Below are 25,372 nucleotides of genomic sequence, written 5' to 3' on the forward strand. Positions count from 1 at the left end.
AACGCTGGCAACATGAGGTGTTGACGATACAGAAAGAAATGTCCTCATCATTACATAAGACAAAATAAATGGAAAATATAAATGTTTATTGCCCAAAGTTTACTTACATTTCACCTTCTTGTTTCTCCCTTAACCCAAACTTGTTAAAAAACATCGTTGCTTTGAAATAATTCACATCCAGCTTCACATATTCACATTCAGTTGACCCAGTTAAAAAATAATCCCAAGTGGAAAAATTGAAGAATAATCTAATTACTGCCTTCTGTGTGTTCAGAAAAAATCTGGTTTTCACCTATTATTACAATCATGGGATTTATTTTCCAGTATTTTTGTAGAAGCAGGAATTAATTACTTGCAGATAATTTCTACTGTGATTTCTGTTTATTATTTAAGCTATAGGAGAAGGTACTGGAGATCTAAGCGTAGGTGAATGAGTAGGTTTTTTAAATTCTGTTTCACTGACAGAAATGTACATCCATAAATAAAAGGGTTACTGTGGAGGTCATGAGGGTTAATAAGTTACAGTGACCTTGGTTCTTTTTTGCTTCTGGTTTAGTGGGGTTTTCGGTGGTGATTGAAATCATTAGGTCAGTTGGTTTTCAGTCAGCTCTCTATTTGAAAAGAAATGCATTTACCAGAAGTGCTACCTTCTATCACTCTTCTTGTCAGTCTTACCTGAACAACTTTGTCAGTCTTACCTGAACAACTACAGGCTGAGTGGATGTGGTAACAAACCCTTTCATCCATGGATGGGCTACGCAGTAGTCAAGGTGAAAGTGCTGCTGCTGTACATAATGATTGAGTTCTGTGCACAGAAGAAAACTGTCAGGTCCCTTGGGTGGATACTGGCTTTTGGAAACACTAAATTCATTTACTTCCAGTTGATGCTTATCTGGGAGAAATATGGGAGAATTAATTAATGTTTCAAGTAGTTTTGAAGATATAGGACGTTGTTTAAGATGGCAGGTATTTATGTTCCTTACAGAGTAGTTTTTCTGAGGATTTGTTTAAGAATTCTAGTATTTTAGTCGGGAGAGTGCGCAGTCTTTATTTTGTAGTTAGGAAGATTATATTTGAAAAAAACAAACCTGTTTCTTTTTGTCAGCTGCATAAAGAGACTTTTTTTAAATGTCGCACTACTGCTGGAAGTCTAGAAACTGTTGCACCTTGGGTATAAACTGATCAGCTCAGTGTAATGAAATTCTATGCCCTGCAGTAAACCAAAAAAATCAAGGTAATTTTTAAAATCATTATGTCATTTATTGACATTTGTTCACCTACAATGTATAATGTAGACAACATTAGAAATTTAAATGCATTGTTCTTTTAAGAAATTTAATCTCATCTGCTCTGAGAAGACAGAAGAGGTTTATTGAAAACACTCAGAATTTGTCTGTTTCTTTACTGATTAATTGCACTACTGAGGATGATGGCTTTTTGTTCACAGTCTAACGTTTGACAATCATGTTGCTATAGAAATAGTGCAAATAGATTTTCTTATTTCGTTCCCATAGGACTGTGCCGTTCAACACTGTGAAATCATTTGCATTGTTGCTTTATTGGTGGAAAAAATACTTAGGCTGTCCTTTAAATGTCTCCTGGTTTTACAGCAATGTTCGCGAGTCCCTGATTTCTTTATGGCAGAGCCTTTGATTACAAATAGAAAACCCTGTATGTATTAGTATGCAAAGCCTGATTTCAAGAGCCTGCAGCAACTAGCTGCATGATAATATTCACTATATTGTTTTACATTTCAAAGAGCCTTCATAATAAACATGCTTCTCACATTCTACTCAAACTATCAAAATTTCTACAGGGAAGAATAAGTTGGAAGTGATTGTCATGAAGTGGTAACCATCTTGTAATGAGTGGGTCAAATTTATTATTTGAATAATATTTTAGTTATTTTAGACACACACAGATATGATAACTTCCAGATGGGGAATAATGTCCAGTAAGTTGTAAACTTACTGTATGGAGGAAATGGAGACATTTGTAAAAATAAATATATGTCTTTTCAGCATCATCTTGCATTCTTGTCTAATGCTGAATAAGGGGGGATACTTTCATTCTTTGAATTTAAATTTGTCAGATACTAAATACTTATATAAAGAATAGAGCTCAAGACATTTCATTTCAGTAGTAATAAGGTTAATTAGGAATTTGGTATGTTTTTAAAAACTGGGGTAAGCTGTTCTATTTTTATGTTTGAGGAGAATTTAAATCATTTTTCCAGGCTGCAGCATTAATATTATTGTAGAGCAACAGTGAATAAAGAGCTTCAAATATCTTTACTCTTATGGTACTGGTAGTCAGCCCACTATTGTTCAGTGGTTTATTAACTTAGTTAAAATGGGTTATACTTTTTGAACTGTGAAATCAAGTCACTTTCATGTGAGTAAGTGGGAAAGAGTTTAGCACATTAGCACATGGATTCTGTCAGGCTGTGTTTTTTCCATCAAAGATAATCTTGTAATCCTGCAAACAGGCAACATTAATCTAAATTTCAAATCTATACAGCTGAGTAATAGTGTCCCTTCACAAGATTAACAAGTCTGCATACATACAATAATACAACATACTGAAGATACAAAGACTACTGAAACAAAGAATTGTTAATAAGCAATTATAAATATTTTTTCCCCTGTTCATCCCATACCAATAAAATAATACTGATTTGAATCCATTCCTTACCACCAAATATTGCATAGAAGATGGTCTGTCTCACTTGCACTGCATGGTGTAACAGTCCTCCTGAAGTTCAACTTTTTATGAACATAAAATTTCTCATCAGTGGCCCAGAGGGTGATGGTCAGCATAGATTAGGAAAATTGTTAAAACTTTTGTCATTAGAATATTATTTTTTCACATTTATTGTGTTTGTATTAATGAGGAAGGACTCAGTTTTATTATTAACTATAGAAAGGGTTTCTTAAGAGAACCTTATCTAAAAATAGTTTGCCTAGTCTGTGTTCACCTAGATGACCCAAGCCTATGTTTGACTTTGCTTTTTTGAGCTGGAACAGAGAACGATGTCCAAATGTTTCCTGGCCCTGTCATTATGCAATATTACCATGCATTCTTAATTGTTTTATCTAAACCCACCTCTGTTGTGGAGAAGTTGCACAATATTACTGTCTGTGCAGAGTATTGACAATAGTAACTTTATAGTAATTGTTGAAACTAAAAAGTTATACAAGGTGAATCTATTTTTTGCTGTTTGTTGATTGTGGCCCTAATTCAGCAAAGCACTTAAACACATTATTAATTTTACATAACTGAGGTATATCATGGAAGTCAAACACACTGCCTTCATCTGCCATTGCATAAGGGTAAACTTTTTTGAATTATGGGTTATACTAATGGTCTTTGTCCAGTTCATGTACACAATATAGTGATTTCTTCTGTGGAGAAAATACTTGCCATTTGTGGTCTAGCCTGCTGCACATATTTTGTCTGATCTATGCGTGTAATTTCCATGAGCAAGTAACTCCTATGTGAATAATACACTAAGTACTGTGTTTTTAAATAGTGTGAAAAGGGTAAAATTATACTGGGGAAGCCATAATTTTGCTCATCTGATTGTTGTATTTTTCTGTTTTGCTCTACACAGATATAAATGGAATCCCTAGGAATAAGATTTTCAAATGTAGCTAAGTGCTTACATCCTGTATGTGTTTCAAAAGCATCTTTGTATTCCCATGGTTCTGGGCAGCTGTTCTGGTCAGAGCAGCAGAGGGTTGCCCTAGCTTATGTTGCTGGGCTGTTGTACAGTTTATTTCTGACAGCAAAGAAGGGACAAGAGGAAGACAGACCCAAGCTGTCTTGCACAGGAGTTCTATAGCATCTCTTAAATGGGCTGAGCGCCTGCTCTGCTGGATCAGTTCTGAGGAACAAGTGGTTACTGGATGCAGGAGCAGTAGTGACAATATTTTAAATTCCAGTCCTGGTTGGTTGGCAGTTGGACTTGGTGATCTTAGGGGTCTTTCCAACTGTGACAGTTCTGTCACTCTGTGATTGTCAGGTTTGGCAAGTGTAGTTTAGGTATAGGACCATTTTTGCAGCAGATATTTATGAAAAAATAGCCAGTTCTGTGGCTGATCTTAACCTGCCAACCATCCTACAGTGGTGCAAAGTATGGTGTATGTGCAGATAATTTATGTGAGATCAAAATAAATGTTCAAACAGATAGAACTATCACTTAAAAAATGCTGAATTACATGTGTCTGCTTTTGGAGGAAAATATTGTTGTGCCATTATAGTCCTACAGCTGCTTGCAATTAATGATCATAGATTTAATTCAGTTGTATTCTATGATAGGATATATATGTGTATGTGAACCTGAATCTTGTCTGTCCAGAACCTTAGATACCATCAATTACAAATAAGGTTCTTTTGTTGCAGAAAGAATGTATTCCATGAAAAATAGGAAATAGAATTCCATTATATGCTAAAATGTAATAATTTCCTTCTAAGAGAATTTAAATTATGTATGGATGTTTTATGTAAGATTTCTATATGTGCAATATGCACCTGAAACAGTTTTGCTCCCAATAACGATACCAGACTTTTTTAATTCCAAAGGCTTTTATGTTCTTTTTGTTATTAAACACACACACTGCTGGGGGGAAATATGACAGAATGGTGACCTTCTTCCAGTGTTGTTGGTTATGGAATAGGAAGCTGTTGGAAAATGAATGCCACAGAGCTGAAAAGATAATCGGATGCAGTTCATTACTCATCTTGTCAGCTGCTCCTGCTACAAGGGGGATTGTATCACAAGATGTTAATCTGCTTGTGACTAGATTTCAAAGCAAGCACTTTTATATTGGAGGGGGTGTAAGTAATTTAACATTTTTCAATTTTATTTCATTTTCAGAAGCAAGAGAAGTGGAAAATTCCCAATTTGAAGTCTTAGAATATTGATAAAAATATTAGTACATCTTTGTGGGTTCTGTTACAAAAATATGATTATATGCTGCAGAAAGCTGTTTAACTGCTTAAGTTCTTTTTCAGCTGATGATGAACTCGTGTATTCCTTGAATAGTGGAAGTTAGTCTGCTAGCACACTTCAGTGTGCACTGAGTGACAAGTGTAGACACAAGACAGCTTTGCATCAAAAAGAATCCCTTTTCCACATTGAATCACTAATGTGGATGCCCCATTCCTGGAAGTGTTCAAGGCCAGGCTGGATGGGTCTGTGAGCAACCTGGCCTAGTGGGAGGTATCCCTGCCTGTGCAGGGGGTTGGAATAGATCTTCAGGGTCCCTTCCAATCAATTCTTTAATTTTACCCAATACTCCCACAAATTGTCTATCAGTGAAGGTAGTGGATAAAAGTGTAGAGGAGTACCAGATTATTTAGTTATATTCTACAGATGGAAAAACTACAAGAATGCAAGTTTAACTAGATGACATTTTCTGAAAGTGAAAGGCCCAAAAAAGCAGTTACTTGCTGATACTGTGGGGTGTTGCTCACAGTGCTATATGAAGCATAGGGGAAGTCTTACAAACTTTGCATTCAATAAAATGAGGCAGTAGATTTGCTGTGTGTATTTGCTGTGTTTTCTCTTCTACCTTCATTTGCCTCTCTTATGTCCTTTGAGAAATTATCCAGTACAAGGTGAAGGACATTCCTTTAATTTCTTGCAAAGATGGAGAAAATTTGGTACCCTTGTTGTGTCAGTTTTTAGTATTGATTACAGTCAAATAGAACTGCACATTATATATTAAACAGTTAATTTATAATTTCCATTGTGGTCTGAAGGCACACAAGTGATCTCTGTTAGAATAGGCTATCTGAAAAATAAGCAATGGGATACTTAAAAGTATGTAAGAAAATAATATATTGAGTTAACATGTAAGTAAAAGAAATTACATGTTTAAACAAAATAAATAAATGGTTTCTGGATGCTCATGGTTGCATATGGTACTTTTCACTCCAGCAGGAGTATTGAATGTTTATGCCTTGCTTTATTCCAATTTTGGTAGCTATGGTCCACCCACTTAAATACCTCCTGGTGTATGCGTAGGCAACAGTATTCTCTAGTTCCTGCCACAAGCTCTTACGTGGTCTTTTGAATGCTATTAATCAGCAGCTCTATTTCACCTCCAGACTGGCTGTATCTCAACACTGGACAAAGTGTAATATCACATATTGCATTATAGCAGCAAATGTAATGATTCTGTCAATAATGTTTTTAGTTGGTTCAAAACTGTACCCTTTTTTAAGATGTTTCAAACATAAATCACATTTTCCCCTAAACATTTTTTGACTGAGTAGTCAGTGTGAAATGTTTAATTTTCCATGTAGCTTTTCACCTCAATTTCTCCTCATACATAATACAGTTGGTTAACCAAGGCGTGAGGGCCTTCTTCAATACAAAATTTTGATAAATGATTAATGAAAACCATTGCCCATGTTGGAAAACAAGTTAATGGGCAGATGTTTAATCAATACAGCTGTAGCTCCTATGCAAATGTTTGAATGAGTACATATGCATACCTCTGGCTTTATATAATATATGTATATATAGGTACACACAAATGTTACATATTTTCACAAAAATGTTAAATATAATCACATGTATGTTACTGTTATTTGTCACCTCTGCTAGAAATGTTGATGTGTAGAAACTACATGCAGTTTTTTTTTTCAAGACTGTTTAATCACTGCATTTTCTGCTGAGACTATGACAGGTGTAGCTGGTGATTACAGTAATGAAAAAAAAGTTGTTTGAAAGTGCTCTGTAAGTATTTTTCCACCTCCATTACATTATTTAGTAATTGAATTGAATTACCATGCTGAATAGGCAAATGTTCCAGGTTACAATAGAGAATATGAAAGCTAATTATTTTACTATATGGTTGATGTGAAAGGCTGTTTACTTTATAGTAATTTTCTTGTTTTTAAATGTGAAACCATGAATGAGGAACTGAGTAATTTCCCATTTATGCCATAGTAACAAATGTGCAAAATCCCAAATGTTTTATGCAGTGTCATTGTCTAATATTGTAATTTTACTTTGCCATTTATGAAAATCAAGTACAGTTTTACAGAAAATTAAAAAATGAGATTTCATCATTGCCTTTTATTTGTTTTTTATGTTAATTCTCATGCATTTTACAAGTATGAGTCCAACAGCACAAAATATGTTTTCTCTCAACTCTTAACATTTGGGCCATCAACTTGATCTTTCTTTGAATATCTTCAGAATTCAGGGCTTGGATTGGAAGAACTCTTCAGCTGATCTGAAAATTTGTGAAAGTATTCTATCTGATAATTTTTATTTAAATTTTTTTTTATTTGTTAAATTGTTAGATGTCTGAGTGCACTTTTAACCCATGCTCATCTTTTATGTCAATTTTTCAATATGATGTTTTTGGAACTGAAACTTGAGCTTTTACTGCTGGTCTCTGTATGATCAGAGCTCCAAGCAGGATGCAGTGATACCGTGCTAATGGATGACATTCTGAACACCTTCATTGCTTTGCATGCTACTGCTAATGCAAATGAGTAGATTGCATTCTTTCTTCTTTTGTCATCTCAAGTAGTAATGTGATTTGGAGTAGCTGGACTTTTTATATTTTATAACCAATCTCTTCCTTTTGTGGTGCTGGGCAGTACAGAAATTGAACTGACACTTTAAAGGGGCTTCTGTTATTAACTAGAAGCAGGGTTGTTTAGACTTGTGGGTTTGGTTTGGTTTATTTTTGGTTGGTTGGTTTTGTTTTGGGGTTTTTTTGGTTGGTTGTTTTTTTGCTTTGTTTTTGTTTGCTTGTTTTTATTTGTATTGTTTGTTTGTTTGTTTTCCTCACAGTGAAGCTGCAGGCAGCACCAAAAGGAAAATGCAACATCTTTGACATCAATCTCATTGTTGAGCCCTTTACTCAAATTCATCTCTAGCTTTGATTTTTGTGCTTCTATTTGAAACCTTGGATGTTTGTGAGTCAGGATAGAAACATCCAAGTGCCAGCATAAGACCTGTGGAATTGCTGACTTTCATTATCACTACTGGCTTTGTCACTTTTTCATTCTGGGATCACTTTTTTGCTCATTATCATTACTCCAGTGCTTTGGTAAAACTAGTTGATTTTTTCAGTAGGGTCAATACATTCCATGTGTACCTTGCTGTGAAGAAAACTGTTCCATCCAAAGCAAGCTTCCCCTTCCCATGAAAACACAGCCTTCCAAGAATCTAACTAGCAGGCAGGGTAGGATACCCATAGCATCTCTTGTAATTTTTTATACTTCAAACACACAGACAGTAGGAAAGCAAAAGAGAGAAAACAAAATCATGCTTTAATGCTTGTGCCTAAGTGCAAGACGTTGAAGGGGGTAAGGAAACATCCAGCTATTTCTTTTATATCCTTTTTGCAAGTATATGCTGCCTTCTGATAGCAAGCCTTGTTGATACAAGGTGGTGAAGAGTCAGTTGTGAGGTTCACTGCATTTTCATGTTCTTTATGCTTTTAGAATCAGGAAGCTTTCCTGTGAGAGGTAGAGCAGCATGAATTGTTTTTGGTCTCTGGTTGGTGTTTCCAAGCATGTTGCAAAGGCATTAACAGCAATTGCTGAGATGTAGCCAGCAAAAAGATTTTCTAACATGGCACCTGAGGTGTACTGCTTCAGTCTGCACTCATGCCCCTTCAGACCTTGGGGCATTTATCTCCGAGCTGGAGGAAAATACTCCTTTTGAGAGAAAACTGAAGTTCATGGGTGCTGTGGGGGTTTTTTTGTTTGTTTATTTTTTGTGTTTTGTTTGTTTGTTTTCTCCGATACTTTTTCTAGCTTTAAACTTGAGGAAAACTTCTCAGACATAATTTACTTAGTTTTATTCTCAGTGATGGTAGAACACCTTTGTCTGGGACCATTGCAGTGTTTAAGATTCTTTGAAAAGAGTATGTTTTGAAACTTTTATTTCTTTTGTCCCTGCTGTCAGGATGGCCAGTCTGATATTCTGTACAAATTTTGGACTGCAGTAACTCAGACACTGTCCTCTCAGTTTCAGTCAGCAACAGATGGTGAGTTATCCAGTATAAATGATTTGTAATGTGTTCTGTAGTATTTTTGATTCTCTTATTTCAATAAGGCCTTTGCTTTTTATCTGCTCTTCTATATCTGTAGCAGTGCTTCACTCAGTGTGGGGTCTGTGAATTTAAAGCTCCCTGGGTTTATAACCAAGCAGTGTGATCCTCCTTAACAGTGGTTGAATTTTCAGAAGGAAGTATTTTGTACTTCATTAAGTAGTCATCTAATAACAAAAACATATTTTTGCAACTGTATTTGGAGGTAAAAATGTTTGAAATGTTGTATTATTCTTTCCAAACCGAATGCATTTGCAAATTCAAAACTAGAAATTTGATTTTAGAGATAAATTCTTGGAGTATTTTCTTGTTGAACACCAATTAGTTGTAAAAATCTGATTTTAACCATTTTTTGATACCTACATGAGTTGAATTTCCTCAAAATAGTGTCTTCTCTGAATCACAGAATCACAGAATGGATTGGGTTGGAAGAGACCTTAAAGTATCCACCCCCCTGCATGGGCATGGGCACCTCCCACTAGACCAGGTTGCTCAAAGCCCCATCCAGCCTGGCCTTGAATGTTTCCAGGGAGGGCTTCTCAGGACAACCTGTTCCAGTGCTGTAAAACCTAAATTTACCTTCTTCCAGTTTAAAGCCATTACCCCTTGTCCTATCCCTATGTGCCCTTGTAGAAAGTCCTTCCCCAGACTTCTTATGACTATACACAGTATTCTGTACATATGTAATCATAAATGACAGATACAACCAAGGAAAAATCATATAAAACATCAAATATAAACATCAGTACTATTACAAGTACATGCTAATGCAGGATGCAGCTGGATAATAAGCCCAGGTGAGTTTGGTGCTTTCAAAAATATGTCTTTCCTGTTTGTGTACAGTGCATAAAGTTAATCTCTTGCACACAGAATGAATTATTTGTTAATAAATCCTGTATTAAAAAACAGAGTATATTTGAGTTGAAATGATAGGCTGGGTGAAATGAGGCAAATGTCTGGAAGTTGAAAAATCTATGAATAAATGTAACAGTGTTAATCTTCTAAGGTAATGGGAAGTCCATGAAGTATGAGTGATGTTAGATCAAGATTAGCATCAGTTGTACATTTGTTTCATTTCCTCTTACTTGTGGCAAGCCTTTCGAGGCTGGAAATAATGCTGATTTTTATGCTGGCTTTGTCATCCTTTATTTGACAAGTTTGGGAGCTGCATTTTACATACCTTGTTTTAAGAAGTATGAGTGAAAGTATATGCTCCCCTCATTGGATTTCTTAAGACTTTGGATCACAGAAGCTGTTTTTGTCTGTTCTAAGCATCTTCAAAGTTGCACAGCCCCACACTTTACCCCAACCAAGCTATTGGTAGAAAATCTCTAGATTTAGAGAGTTCTAATCACACTTTGGACTGAAATGAATGATAATACTAATAATTAAGTTTGATGACAAATGTTTCACCATTGTGATTACTATCTTATTGTACAAAATAAGTTTTCCACACCCAGTCTTCCAGTTATGGGTTTTATGTTGTGCTTAAATAGGTACCTTTGTCAACTGCATTTAGAGTGCTAGCTCATGCCACTGAAATATCCGACTATTATTATTTAAGATAGGATTGTATATCATTCATTGATTTAAATGAAAGGATACAGGCTGTTTATGTGAAAGTAAAAATTAATTTGAACTTAGCAATGTGTGTTTTTAACTGCTCTGTTTTGCAGCTTCTATGTTCTTGAAACAAGCTTTTGAAGGAGAATACCCCAAATTACTGAGGCTTTATAATGACTTGTGGAAGCGCCTGCAACAATATAATCAAAATATTCAGAGGAATTTTAACACAGGTGGAACCACTGATCTCTTTGCTGAACTACAACAAATGGAAGAAGATACACAGGACATATTCATGCAAAAACCCCAAGATTATGAGTATGTGTTGTGAGCTCTGAGGCAATAAGGTGTAAAGCTTTGCACACTGCAAGAAACTGGACTATTTTTAGGAACTTAGTGTTATTAAAATTGTAAAAGTGGGAAAAATTTTAAACGCTTATTTTTCTTCTTGCAGTTATTGCTTTAATATTATTTTAGATAAGCTGCAGGGTTTTCACGAGGTTAAATAATTAACAATGTTGGATTACCTTGTCTTTCACAAAGTCCATGAATTTAGAAATAGTTATATCTTTTTGTCTCTTTGGTTGAAAATAAAAGGCAGAAGGATGAAAATCCAGTTTTGTATGGGTTGGGATTTCACCAGTAGCTTTCTCTTAATGATACCACAGTCACTGGAGTATGACAAATGTTCAGTTTGTTATGATTCACAGTTTTTATGTTTATTCATTGTATAATAAACATGATCTCAGTAGTAGATAGCAGAAATACCAAACTGAAACAGGCTTACTGAGTCTATTTGGACTTCTAGACTTAGGTAAGATAAGATGAATATTTTCTGTGAGATTCATACTGGCCTTTAATAAATTCCTGAGCAGTCAGTGGGAGTCATGCCATTAACTGGTATGCAAAGCAAAGTAGAAAGCTCACCAGACTTCTGGCAATGAGGTAAAAGGTTTGAGAGTGCTACTGCTTACTGATTTTCACAAATAGTATTATTAAAGCTTATTAAAAATAAATTTAAGAGGAGTCATTCTTTTTTTAATCTGTCTTTCTTTTGAATCTTTTTATATGCATATGAATTCTAGGAAATACATTATTTTTTAATATATTAAATACATTATTTTTAATATATCATTGGGTACATGATATCTGCTGATGAAATATGTGAATATAAGAAGGTCTTTCATTGCAGTTCTGGATATCTTGCTGATATTTTGCAGATATTTTTAGCACTGTTTGTCTTGAGAACACCTTGCATTAGTGACTCCACATAGGTCTTAAAGAGAGTGCTAAGAACTGCACTGAACTACATAGAATAGCTCACTGAGTAGTTAGATGCTTCAATTGGAAAGCGAGGTGTTACAGGCTATTAAAAGTCTTTTCAAGTGTATATGTTTTAAGAGCAGAAAGAAAACTCTTTTCAATACTGCGAAGTTTGATCTGAAAAGATTCAATGCTATTGTGTATTTGAATGTAAAATGTAGTTATTTTTTCTTTCACCCCAGTCCAGAAAAGGCCTTGAAAGATTCACTGCAACAATATGAAGCTGCTTATTTGTCAAAATCCTTATCTCGACTCTTTGACCCCATCAATCTTGTTTTCCCTCCTGGAGGTCGGAATCCTCCTTCTTCTGATGAGCTTGATAGCATCATTAAAACTATAGCCAGGTATGCATATATTAGATATTGCAAAATTTAATCTTCAACATGTTTTTTTTCTTTTAAGGTACAGTTTTAGAAATGAGACTTCCTTAGCAGTAAAAAGTTGATTAACTCTTCAGTTACAAAAGTGGTTACTGTAAAAAATAAGCTGGGATTTAAAACAGAATAGAATAGGATAGGATGGGATGGAACAGAGTATTTCAGTTGGAAGGGACCTACAACAGTCATCTGGTCCAAACTTCAGTGCTGACCAGAGTTAAAGCATGTTGTTAATTGCATTGTCCAAATGGCTCTCTTCCCTTTCATCAGCTTTGTTGCCCTTCTTTGGAGGTATTCGAGGACCTTTACAATTTTTTTTAAATTTAAATGGGGTGCAGAACTGCACACAAGGCTCAAGGCAAAGCTGCGCCAACACCAAGTACATTGTGATAATCACCTCTTTCTTACTAGTTACAATTTATTAGAAATTTTATTATTTTCTGTGTTTTATTTTTCTGGAAGAACTGAATTTTTAATTTATTAAAATTTATTATATATTTATTAAAATTTATTATTTAAAAATTTTAAATTTTAGTCTTTAAGCTTATAAGACATCACAAAGAGAAACTTCAAATATATTGTAAACGTCTGATACCTTAATTATGCTGACTGTGTCAAAGGGAAGATGATAGATGCTTGGCTGCAAGTGATTATTCCTCATGTAATTGCTCTGTTAAAGTGAAACAGCAAGATAATAGATAAATATAATTATTCCAGGTAGAATTTGTAAAATGACATGCTTAAATTACAGTGGTGTAAGGACTACTCTGTTTAACACAGTCTGAAAATTATGGGCAATATTCACAGTACGTGACTGTGTTTGTGTAATATTAAATATTGACACTGCAGTGGTGGCCAGGAGCTGCAGAAGCTCAGAATGTGGCCATTGGTTTGTTTATTGATGGGAAGGGAAAACTACATGAAAATAATGAATTTGCAACTGAGTTTTCTGGAGTGAGCTTTAGCTAGTGATGTTCAAGCCCTGCAGAATTCTTAGGGAAGGTTCCTTTGTCAGAGTGCCTCCTGCCTCTCCAGCTCTTGGGAGAGGTTGTAACAGCACGGGGTCCTTGTGCTTGGCTGGTTTCAGCAGAGCATTGATGAGTGCAGCCCCAGTCAATGGAGATCTCAGGAGTTCTATGAACAAGAAGTACTGTAAGTGATTTAGAAGTGTTTTCCTTCTCTGCTCATTCCTTACCATTCCTTTGGGGCCTCTGTTACTATAAAGGTTTGCCTAAAACACGGCTTATTAGTTGTGCCAAGCTAAGGCGTCCCCTGGGTGTTTCTGCAGAGCTCATGTAATTCCAGAGTTGAATGATTGTGTATTCACCTGTAATGTTTGAAGGCTGCTGCCAAAGCTTGAATGTCGTTAATTGCAGTCAATATTTTTGACTGGATTACTAATAGTCATTTCATACTGAAGTGTCATTCCTGAACTTCGCTCATTTTTAGCAGAAAAGGAACGCTGCACATGAAATTCCCAAGTGACTTCTTACATTGTAAACTGAATTACCCTGCTTAGAAACACTTGGTGGTATGTGTTATGTCTAAATTGGCATGCCATGTAACTGTGTATTCATAGTTAATTCTTCATTAATTAAATGCAGGGCTATTTTGTTCCTAATTCATATTTGGTATCTTTGTTTCCAGTGAGCTAAATGTGGCTGCTGTTGATCCAGACCTGAGTTTAGCTGTGGCAAAAAATGTGGCAAAGACCATTCAGCTCTATGGCGTAAAGTCTGAGCAGCTTGTAAGTAATATTAAATTTCTAAAAACTTATGTTTTTCTATGTACACTCTTCTGGTACTTGTAGATTTACAACAGAACAGTAAAGAAATCTAGATAGACAAAACCTTCAAATTGGGTTTCCATTGTATTTGGAAACAAATTAAATTCTGCCTTCAGATAAATGTGGTAACAGATAACAGATAAAATTTGATTTTACTGTTAATTCAGATAACAGTAAAATTTGTCTGTATGACTACAAATTGAATTTGTCGTATTAATTTAAAAAAATAAAATTGAAGTGTCAGTAAGTAGAATTAATAAAATTCAGTTCAGTTTAATATTTACAAACATTGATAGTCCATCTGTTACGTGATACATCATCTTAATGGGATTAAAATCTGGAATATTCAAATACAATTTTTCACTGTTTGCAACAAAATTTGGGCATTTTCCCCATATTTTTATCATTTACCATATATTTAACTGACCCTTGATTTGCTTGCATTTGTCAAATACTTCCAGTCATTTTCTATGCCTACTGTTTAACTGAGTAGAGGAAGGATCCCCAAAGCCTTATCCTTTGGGTAATGATCCTGCAAAAGCCAACAGATAGTAAAGTGAATGTGTTTATATTATTTTCCTGTATATTTAGAGCATAGTGGTTAAGTTGGGTCTTCATTTAAAGACATCAAATTGTGGCTTCATTATTTCAGAGTGTAAGTAATCGGGATTCCTAATAGGCTGTGAGAGTCATCATGAGTAAAAAATATTACACTTAAGTCTCTATTTATCACAGTGTGTAATGTCAAATAGTGAAATTCAGCTGAAAAAATAAAAACATATCAGCTCTAAAGGTGAAAGCACCAGGATCTGCTGTGCTCATCATCTCTCTTAGAGTTTGAATCTGGCCAGTATCTTTTTCAAAAGCATACCTTGTTTTGTGATCAGCCAGCTGGCAAATTCTTAAGAAACCCTGAAAAACAGGATATGCAGAAATAAACTGGCAGGTATATGATTTGTGGTTTTGCATTAACTGACCTTAAACTAAAAGAATGTACAAGTAAAGAGAGAGTCTGAGCCCTTGAACTAAAACCTGAAGCTTTGAAAATCTAAGTGACAGGTTTAGCCAAACTGGCAGAATAAAAATGAATACTCTTCAAGAGTACACCTGGAAATTGTAAAACCATGTCAACTATGTATTGCACAGCTATATTTTTTTCTGGTTTGGTTGTTTTTTTTCCTTTTTTCTTTTTTCTTTCCTTAGTGATACACATTACAATACAGAAACATGTAAGGCCTCAACACAGTTGCCAAGGCATCTTTAAAGTGCTAAAATAACATGCCTGGCTTCCAGCTGCTTCTCCAGAAAGGCACGGCTCTCCCACTTTTCTTGACACTCCTGTGGATAGAATCTAGAACATCTGAACTTCTTTTGGTACCTATTTTCTGGCAGACAGATTGAGCCTGAAATATGTACCAAGTGCAGAACAGGAGCTATGTCAGACAGCACTGTTTCATTATGTTTTAGTGGTGCAGCCAAGAATGCAGTTTTCATTCAGTCTTGCAATCCAGCCTCCAATTATAGCTTTCTAAAGCTGGGAAGGGTGACCATGTAACATTTCCATTTGGATGCTTCATTTCTAATAGCTACAGTAGAGAAACTGCTAAAGATGGAAATTTCATTTCCTGTAGGAGCTCGCAATTAAGTTCTCTTCCAAATAAAAGTAAACAAAAGAATCTCAGAATTCTCAGTGAAGGAAGATTGGTGGGGAGGTGGAGGGAGCTAAGAATAATTAGAAAAAAAATATTTCATGTTGCTGTAATATTGGAGACATACTTGAATGATGAAAAACTGAAGTGTGCAGTCCTAAAAATGTTGAGACATTCTGATGTCAAGGGTTTTATTCATTCAGTTTCACTGAGATACCATTGCTGATCCTCCAGTTAGGTTTAGATGGGACATGTAGCAAGATGAAAGTTATTCAAGCCTCAAAAATTTTACCTTTCAGCAAAAGCAGCATCTAGCAATTTGTACATACAGTACTAAAGCAAAAACAAATAAGAAAAAACATCTTCCTGTGAATCCAAAACATGTTTGTGTTACTTGTGACTTCCTACATGGCTGGCTTTTGGTTTTCAGCTTTCCCCACACCAAGAACTTGCTGTGCCTGAGATCTGCTATTGTATTAACTAATTCATATTATTTCAGAGAATAAATAAATAACCCTCTGTGAGCAGTAGGTAGATACATTCTGTTAGTGGCTGAATCTTTAGCTAAACCCTTGCTGATGCTTGATGTAGTTGATGTATGCCACAAAGCAGACAGAATTATTGTCCTAATTTCACTCAGTGTAATCACAGATCTTCTCACTATGCAGAGTTTGAAAGGATAATTATACATTGCACTAAATTAAAAAAAATATTTCTGTTTATTTAAGAGAATTACCTTTCAACTTTGCCTCCCATTGTGTGTTTTGTTAAGTGATGCTAAAGAAGGGCGCTTGGTGTATTTTCTATGTGCCATTATTATTTTGTCTCTTCATACTCACCTTTTCCCTAAATCAGGCAGCCAAAACATCTTAATAATGACTACAGACACAACAGGATTTCCTTTTGGTTACTATTTCTGCATCCTTCTCATTCCAGACTGGAAGACAGGTTAACAAATCTGATCATTGTGTTTTGGATAAGAGTGAAGATTTTCCTCTTCTGCATTTGCACACAGTAATGCTTTGCTTACTCTTTAGTATAATGGCTAAGTACTGAGCCAGATTTTATTCACTAGTCACTTCTTCATTCTTGCAAGGTAGCCCAGATAAAAAAGAACTTTTCTCTTTCATTTAGTAGTTTTCTAGAGGAATCCTCCATTTCCATTTGCAAATACAAATCTCAATTGATGCAAATAACAGTTTTGTTTAATTTGCCACGTAAGGAAAATTATCTCTTTTATCATATAATGACCATAAGTACAGTAGAGAGAAGAGATTAATGAGAAACTAGGAAGCTGCATTTCCTGGGGAAAAAAAAGAGATGTTGAGGTTATTTTTATTATTGTTTTCTTTTCAGAATCCATGCAGCTTGGGAAAAGATAGGAGCTCACAAAGCTGCCTCCTAGAGAATTTTCTACCCATTTGTATAAGTGATAGGTGAGAAGAGATGCAAAAGAGACCTTATATCTAACCATCATCATCACTAGATGCCTTTCACATGGCAACAGGAACTGCATAGCAGGATTAGCAGGATCCTCTAGGGTGATGGTGTCTAGGCTTTTTTGATCATGCATCCCCATAAATAAAAATATTTTGAGTATGCATTCCCACTATATATATAAATATATATATATTTATGTGTAAATTATATACAGGTACTATTGAAGTTCTGAGTTTTTCTTCCTGCACCCCAATAGGTTATCTTGCATAACCCCTGTGGTGCACTCACTCCACTTAAAAAAACACTGCTCTAGGGTAATACTCTGCAGTGATCTTCCATAATAAAAAGTAAACAGATTTTGGCAGTCCTTTTTTTTAAAAGATGCCTTGTGTTTGCAGTAGCCTTTAAAATTCACGTTTGGTTCCTCTCATGTGCTATTTTAAATCAGGTTTCTCATTTATCTATATAAAAATGTAAATTATAGTCACCTGTTGATTGGAAGTGAGACAAAACTATATTTCCCCAGTTGATGACCTGTAATTTTGTCACTGAGTGAGCTGAATTTTAAGTGTACTTGAAATGTTATGATTTCTCTCATAATTAAAAATCTCTTCCTTGCAACTTTGCAATCACTGTGTTTTGGGTTGTCTGTTGATAGAGAAATTTCTCATACTGATACTTGGAACTGATTGTCTTGTGGAGAGAAGTCATGAAACACAAGCTCTGAGAGTTTAAAAGATGAGTACGTTTGCAACCAAGTTGAAAAATAAATTGCAGGATCCTTTGTCCTCATAGTGATTGAAGGTGGAAGTGACCTGTTTGGTCATCTAGCCTGTTACCTTGCCAACACAGGACTATTCCAAATAATATTTATTCTTGAGGGTTTTTTTAAATTCTTCCTGCTTTTAGGGTGGTAGTTTCAGTTACCTCATATATTGTGAGTAAAAATGTAAGTACTCTATGTTCTCTTACTTTTGTGCTATTTCTGTTCAGCATGGCATGTGGGTGGATTAAAATACACTAACACACCCACCAAGTGCACATAGATGAAATGTGTTGTGCTGTGAACATGAAAACGCAGTTGTTTAGAGAAGATGCAATTCTACTTTCTGAACCTGGAGACCTCTACTAGTTTCCTCCCTAGTGTTACAGTAATCCTGTGAGACTATCTTTATTAATTGCAATCAGAGTCCCACAGCAAACCTTCCTGTTTTGTCCTTTGGAGGCTGTGTCTTGCTGCTTCCTCCCACCAGAAGGCATTGCTGTCAGAGACAAAGTGCCCTGGTATCATTTGGCCAATAAACAAGCAAAGAGTAGTTTGCAGAGGCAGGATTGTAAAAATCAGGTTGCCCACTTGCTTTTGAGAGCGGGTGGGGGTGATGATGCTGACAACTTCTGGTGGATCAAGCTATCTTAAAAACATTTTTATATGTGGATATGTAATGGTATGCTTGTGTATTCTAGCCAAATATGCACTTACTCTGCTGTGCTTCCAGACAGCAGGGCAAGGTTTAGCTCCACTCCAAGCCAGGGTGACAGGTCAGCCTTGGCACCTTGCTGGGCATGACACTCATTCAGCCTGGAGCACAAGCAGTGCAAGTTCATGTCTGCTTGAAGTGCACAGGAAGCAGGAATCTGCATGGCCATATTACACCAGGCAGATTCAGCCTCAGGTTAGGGTGTGCAAGGGTAAAATCAGTGGGAACTGTGATTGCCTTTAATTGAAGCGATTCCTAAATATGGAATATTGTATTTTATGGAGTAATGTGTTTCAGAAAAGTTTGTCTAAAAAAAGGGATCTTTCCAATAGACAAGAGGCTGCAGGCAGATGTTTTAATGGAGATCTTTTTCACTGTCAGACTTGTAAGCAATCATAAAGAGGAAGCACTTAGATGATGAAGGAGAGTGGGTGTAATGAGAGAGGAAGGAAGTAGAGAATTTAAGTTGTTCTTGTATTCTTTTAACTAAACGTGGTTGGACTTGTGTGTCATACATCTTACAAATGTTGGTGAATGAGGCAAAGGCTCAAAATACAGGCTGTGGGCAGTGCTCTGAAGAGCTACTGACTTGTCCTTTGCTATGGTAGAGGCTTGGCATCTCATCAGGATTTTTGCCCTGGGCAATGGTTGTAAGATTTGCCTAGTATAAGGTTTGCCTAGTATAAGCCACTTGGAAATTTTAAAGTTTTGTACAGAGAGTGCAGCCCTTTTGGGTGCTTTGAAGAATTCTTCCCTGGTCTTAAGAAAACAGAAGGTGACACTTGGTGCATTTTATATATTTCACAGTGAAAATGCTGGAGACCCAGTGATAGTAGTGAATTTTGAGAGCAAAGAATAAAGAAGAGACAGAAGTACCTCAAAAAATAGTGCTCCCATATCAAGGTTCAAATGGTTGTCACATATCCTCAAAGGGCAGAACATTGATTCACATACTGAAGACCCGAGGTATGCGATGTGCCAAAAGACAAAATGAGAGAACTTGCTGTTCTGATTCCAAAACACTTGGTACACAAGTGTGGACTTGGTACACAAATTAATCTGTACAAGTTCTTTGGTGAATGAAGTTTTTAGATTCTGGGTTGGTTTTAGGGAAATTAAGCATCAACTAATATCTGGGGTAGAGAGTAGGCAGCCTCTTTTTCCCAATCCTGGACCTCAGTAGTATTTTGAGATTTACTTGCATTTAAGTAAACATCTGAGTTATGTAATGTTATCCATGGTTTTCAAGCCTGCACCAGCTGCAGAGTACTAAAGCAGTAATATGAGCAGCAGCAGGCAGCAGGTACTGAGCCAAATATAAAAAAGGTCGGGGAAGTAACTGGGTAGCTTTGCTTTAGCCTGATTCTGTTTTTCAGTGCAGTGGTGAAACTGGATTTCAGATGTTGCAAAACCCTCCTGAATGTTTAATTGAATTAATGGTTAAACGTAAAGTGACTGACATTAAAAATCTACAATTAAAACTAGTGTACATTATTTCTAAACTTTGTGAGTTCTGAGAGTTTACTGAGTTGTACTTTTCAATTAACTGGTACTGAATAGTGTAACTGGGACGGTGTTATTGTAAATGTCATAATGATGTAGTTGGTTACAGTTGTTTTTAGAGCATTATTGTCTAAGAAAGTAGATACCAAAAAAGAGCATAAGAAATAGAAAAGCATAATAATTACTTGCTCTTTCAAGCCCTCTTTCAATGTCAAAGGCTGATACGTCCTGATCACTCACTGCTTGTCCCCTAATGGTTATAGGTTTGCTTTTGAAACAGAGTATGGATATAGATAGGAAAACATAGAATGGTTTGGGTTGGAAAGGACCTTTAAAATCATCTAGTTGTAACTCCCCTGCATGGGCAGGGACACCTCCCACTAGACCAGGCTGTTGAAGGCCTTATCCAGCCTGGCCTTGAATGCTTCCAGGGAGGCAGCAGCCACAGCTTCCTTGGGCAACCTGTTCTTGTGTCTCACCACCATCACAGGAAAGAATTTCTTCCTAATGTCTAACCTGAATCTCCTGTCTCCAAGTTTTAAATAATTTCCCCTTGTCCTCTTTCTACACACCCATGCAAAAAGCTGTACCCCGGCTTTCTTATAAGCCCCCTTTGGATATTAGAAAGCCACTATAAGGTCACCTTGGAGCCTTCTCCTCTCCAGGCTGAACAACTTCTTTCAGCCTGTCTTCACAGGGGAGGTGCTTCAGCCCTGTGTTCCTTTTTTGTGGCTCTTCTCTGGACAATGTTCAAGAAGTTTTGTGTCCTTCTTATGTTGGGGACTGCAGAACTGGACACAGCACTCCAGGTGGGGTCTCACAAGAGCAGAGCAGAGGGGGAGAATCACCTCCCTGGACTGGCTGTCTGTGCTTCTTTTGATGCAGTCTAGGACATGGCTGCCCAGGGCACACCAGAGCAGTAAATGTGAGTTTGGTCTCATCTGTTTGAAAGCAAATTTGTATCATTAAAGCTTGTTCTGATCAGTGTTGGCTTCACTTCAAGGATGAGCAAAATGTGTCTGTTATTGCTGCAGACAGGCTGTGTATTGAATTGCTCCACACTGTCATCCTGATGTTTATGTTAATGTCTTCCTCTCTCAGTTGAGAGTACAAAGTGGGTCAAGATTTATGGCTGACACTTAGGACTTCATTGGCCATCCTAGCTGTGGGCTCTCTCATCTCTCTGGGGTGCAGTGGTGATGTCTGTCCTAACCAGAGCAAGGTTCTTGGCAGCACTCTAGGACCACTGGCTCAGGACTTCCCATCCCCAAAGCTCGTGGCTGCCTGCCAGCACCCTTTTGGGGACAGTCTGTGCAATATATTGCATCTCCTGAGCTGTGGCTGGGGATTATTTGGGAGAACAGTTGTTAGCCCAGGCCATAAACTTGCTAATGACTGTCCTAACAGTTTAACAGTTGGGGTGATCACTTCCCAGCTCTGGGACCTTTGCTGGCAGAGTAGCAATATGTGTATGGCTGAGTGTAGCCCATATGTTAATGAGACTGAATGAGAGCGACGTGCAAAATCTGTTAAAGAAGAAATTTAAAATGCTGACAGATTGGGGTAATTTTTTTCTCTTGCATCTGGAATTCGTACTTTTTTCCTTCTGATGTAAATAAATCTCTTAGACACAAGTTTGGAGATGCTGATTTCTTCTATAGTCAGATTGTTTTGGCCTTAATGTTTTCTTAGCTTGCCAGAGCTTCAAAAGATATGCTTTCCCAAACATGTTTTTCTCTCTGTAGTGCTTGTCAGCCATACTTGACTAACTTTCAAATAGCATTTGGTTTTTCTAGTGGAGTTTTAGTCCTTGAAAAATGCAGAGTTGCCTGTGAGAGTGAGGCTAATTGACAACTCCATGACAACTTGCTGGATGGGTGCAGGAAAACTCTTGGATAGTAACTCTTTTCAGGAGTTCAACACTTTCTTCAAGTAGCCAGATATTTCTCTGAGCCAACTCAGATGACACCTTTTGGGATACCAGTGCAACCAACCCTTTCTGTAATTTAATATTCTATTTTAGTGAATATAATGGATGGAGATATAGGCTGAGGAGCATCTATCTATCTGTCATGTTAAGATATTTTTAGAGCAGTGATCTTTGTAATGCTGATCAGCACTAAATGCATTACATAAGATTAGCATCAAAATATATATAATGGAAAGTCAGCTCTGCTGCAATTGTTCTTAAATTATTTTTAGTATTGCCCACAAAACTTAAATGGCTCAGTGCATTGTCCGATTATTGTGCTCTGTCTATGCTCTTTAGGAATAATTTTTAAAGATTAATTTCTCCTCTCACATCTTGTCAGTCACAGGTCTTCATCCTGAACCTTCAAATAAGATTGTCAGTCAGTGATGCACATTATGAAGATTTTGATAATTTTTTGCCCACTTTCCACTAGGACTGAAAATAAGACAAACAATTCATTTCTCATCATCCTTCAGTCCAGTTTATATTTGAACTAGATTTGCGGGTGCAAGATTCCAGGTTTTGTTTTACTTGCATACTCAGCTACTGTTGTGTTTTTTAATGCTGCTCAGGTGGTTTAATCTTTCCCATTTAACCATAGTGAACTTTTCAATTTTTCACTTTAAATGGATATTCAGAATTAGTATCTCCCTATTGAATATCTCTGGTACATAGAATGCAGTGGAATAGATTATTTGTTAAGATTTTTTGAGTTTATAGAAGCAGACTGTAAGAAAACAGACCATATTCTGCTTACACCACTCTAGAAGATTTATTTTTGTCTTTCAAATTTTCTGAAGAAAAAAAAAAAAAAAGCTGATCCTGTTCTTTGAGGACGTTTAAAAACTAGTTTGTAATTACTGAGGTTTAAAATAGACCTCAACTCTCTGCAAATCCATCTCATAATCATAACTGTTTGTGATACTGTGGCAGATGAGTCTTGATTCTTTTCATGCTTTCTTTCTTTGAGGGTTCATGGCACATCTGATTTATTTTCTGTATGATAGACAACAGAAAATAGTCTGCTGTTTAGTTTTGGTGGTGTAGTTTTGAAAGCTTAGTTCTGTCATGCCATGGCTTCATAGGTCTTCCAGGATCTCTCTTCCTGAGATTGCAATTAGATGTGCTCTGACCTTGGATTAAGTTTTTACTGTTTAAAAGCAATCCCTGTTTTATTAATTATTCTCCTTGCTTTTTAAACCTTGTTGCAATAAAGAGAATGAAGAAAGAGAATGCTAGAATGCCTGGTGGAATAGAAAAACAGCAATTAATTCAGCTTAAACTCCAAGCTGAGAAAGACAGCATCTTTACAAAGAATTTTTGGAATTTCATTTGTAGAAGAAAAAGTGTCTGCCATGCTTGGTCAGGTGAACGAAGATTTAAATAAGATGTTTTCTGTAGGTTATTTGGGTAAGAAGCAGTATGAATGGCATATTTTTGTCCAGAATCTAAAAGGCTAATTGTATTATCATTGGTCCAGAGAATATATTGAAATGTCTTGGCTCAATCAGCGAAATTGTTAAGAAAAGGAGAAATGCAAAGGTAGGTGGGATTTAAAAGTTAAAATATTACAATGATAAAACATGATTGGTTCTTTGTTTTCTATGAGTGTTCATGGAGACAGAATTTTTTTCTGAGCCATTTGGTCTATACTTGGTGGTTGACTAGGAAAAGGCAGAGAGGGGCTGAGACTACACAAGTTCTCAATTGATTGTGTCCGTGTCTGTCTAGTGGCAAGAAAAAAATACCTGTTATGTGTTGCAAGAAAAATATTTATTGAGGAGAGCTGTAATTCTGCATTCTTCTTAGGGAAATTTAAAAAATTAAGAGCCGATTTATGGAGGAAAGCAGTTGTTGGGTTGACTTTATTCATACATATTTCCTAAGGAGAAATGTATCTTAACCATTGCTCATTTAATTCATGCAAATTCCCAAAATTAGATATGCTACAGTAGCAAGAATACGGATGTGAGCTACATCTCTGTTGGGATGTTTACTAACACAGCTATGCAGTTTAGGGTATCTGCATTATTTGTGGTGTTATTTTTGTATCCATCCATCCATCCATCCATCCATCCATCCATCCATCCATCCATCCTCTTACCTGACATGCCTAAATTTAACTACCTGAATAATTCAGTGAAGCAGGGAAGAAACAGGGTGGAGAAATTGAGAGAAAATATTTCTGGAATGAAATTCCTGCAGCAAAGGGAAATACTGTTCACCCACTGGCATTTTGGCTCCAGATTTAAACTTCAGTAAAAATATGAGGCCTGCAATGGTTTTAAGTTTAAAGGCATGATGAATTATCTTTGTAATGACACAAAGTGAATTTATGATTGATTGCCTTTTTTATTATGTGATCTTGTAAGAATTAATCCATGTCTTGTATTAGTTGTGCTATATTGAATTGTGAGCTTTAATTTGTGAGTGAATCACTAGTCAGGACCTATTCCAACAATGAGATTTATCTGACAGTTCCAGGGAAACATATCTTGTCCTCCTGTCTAAATGCCAAGTATTGTGAACTTTGGATGGAAATATGAAATCTTATAAGCTCACAAATTGACAAGAACAGTTGTGAAATGACACTCCAGGAAAGATTTTCTCTAAATAGTAGGTCAGTTATAGTGGTGTAAGTCATGTGAAAGATTGTCTTCCCCCCCTTCTTTTTGAGAATTATATGAATTAATTCTATTATACCAGTACCTTAAAGACATGGTGCTACATTGCAAAACTTAAATCTATACTATTTAAAGAAGAGAACCAAAAAAATGAACTCAATATTTAGCACATTGAAGCAAGTAATTAATAGGTATTTAAATAGAATATGTGTGGATCTATTTTATACTAAAATAATTTCAGAATAATTACCATTTCACTGTACAGTAATAAAGGCTAAACATGGTACTAGGTCTGATTTTAAAATAATCAGAAGTCAGCTAAGGTTTTCTAATTAATTTTTTTGATGGAAAGATCACAAGAGTTTTGATAAAACAGTCATTAGGAAGCTACTTATCTTGGTCAGAGAATACTTGGAAATGTCTGATTTGATCAGTCACTTTAAAAAGCATTTAAACTTTTAAAAATTGAATAAAAAAATCTAGAGGAGAAAGTTGCATTTAAAATAACTTCATTAAATATCTTCATTCTCATGTTGTCTTTTGCTGGTTAGATCGTGACTCACATAACAAA

At 36.0% G+C, this 25,372-nt stretch overlaps 1 protein-coding gene across 1 annotated transcript in view; it reads left to right on the forward strand.

Annotated features, from left to right (window-relative positions):
* COG5 (component of oligomeric golgi complex 5) overlaps positions 1 to 25,372 on the forward strand; it is a 167,404-nt gene that overhangs the window by 109,816 nt on the left and 32,216 nt on the right. Inside the window, exons 11-14 of the mRNA XM_071733913.1 lie at positions 8,942 to 9,023; positions 10,763 to 10,967; positions 12,155 to 12,316; positions 13,997 to 14,096. Coding sequence (XP_071590014.1) covers positions 8,942 to 9,023; positions 10,763 to 10,967; positions 12,155 to 12,316; positions 13,997 to 14,096 — 549 coding nt within the window. The remainder of the gene's footprint in view (positions 1 to 8,941; positions 9,024 to 10,762; positions 10,968 to 12,154; positions 12,317 to 13,996; positions 14,097 to 25,372) is intronic.

The sequence above is a fragment of the Heliangelus exortis genome, chromosome 1 (genome assembly GCF_036169615.1).
Source record: "Heliangelus exortis chromosome 1, bHelExo1.hap1, whole genome shotgun sequence".
Lineage (NCBI taxonomy): Eukaryota > Metazoa > Chordata > Aves > Apodiformes > Trochilidae > Heliangelus > Heliangelus exortis.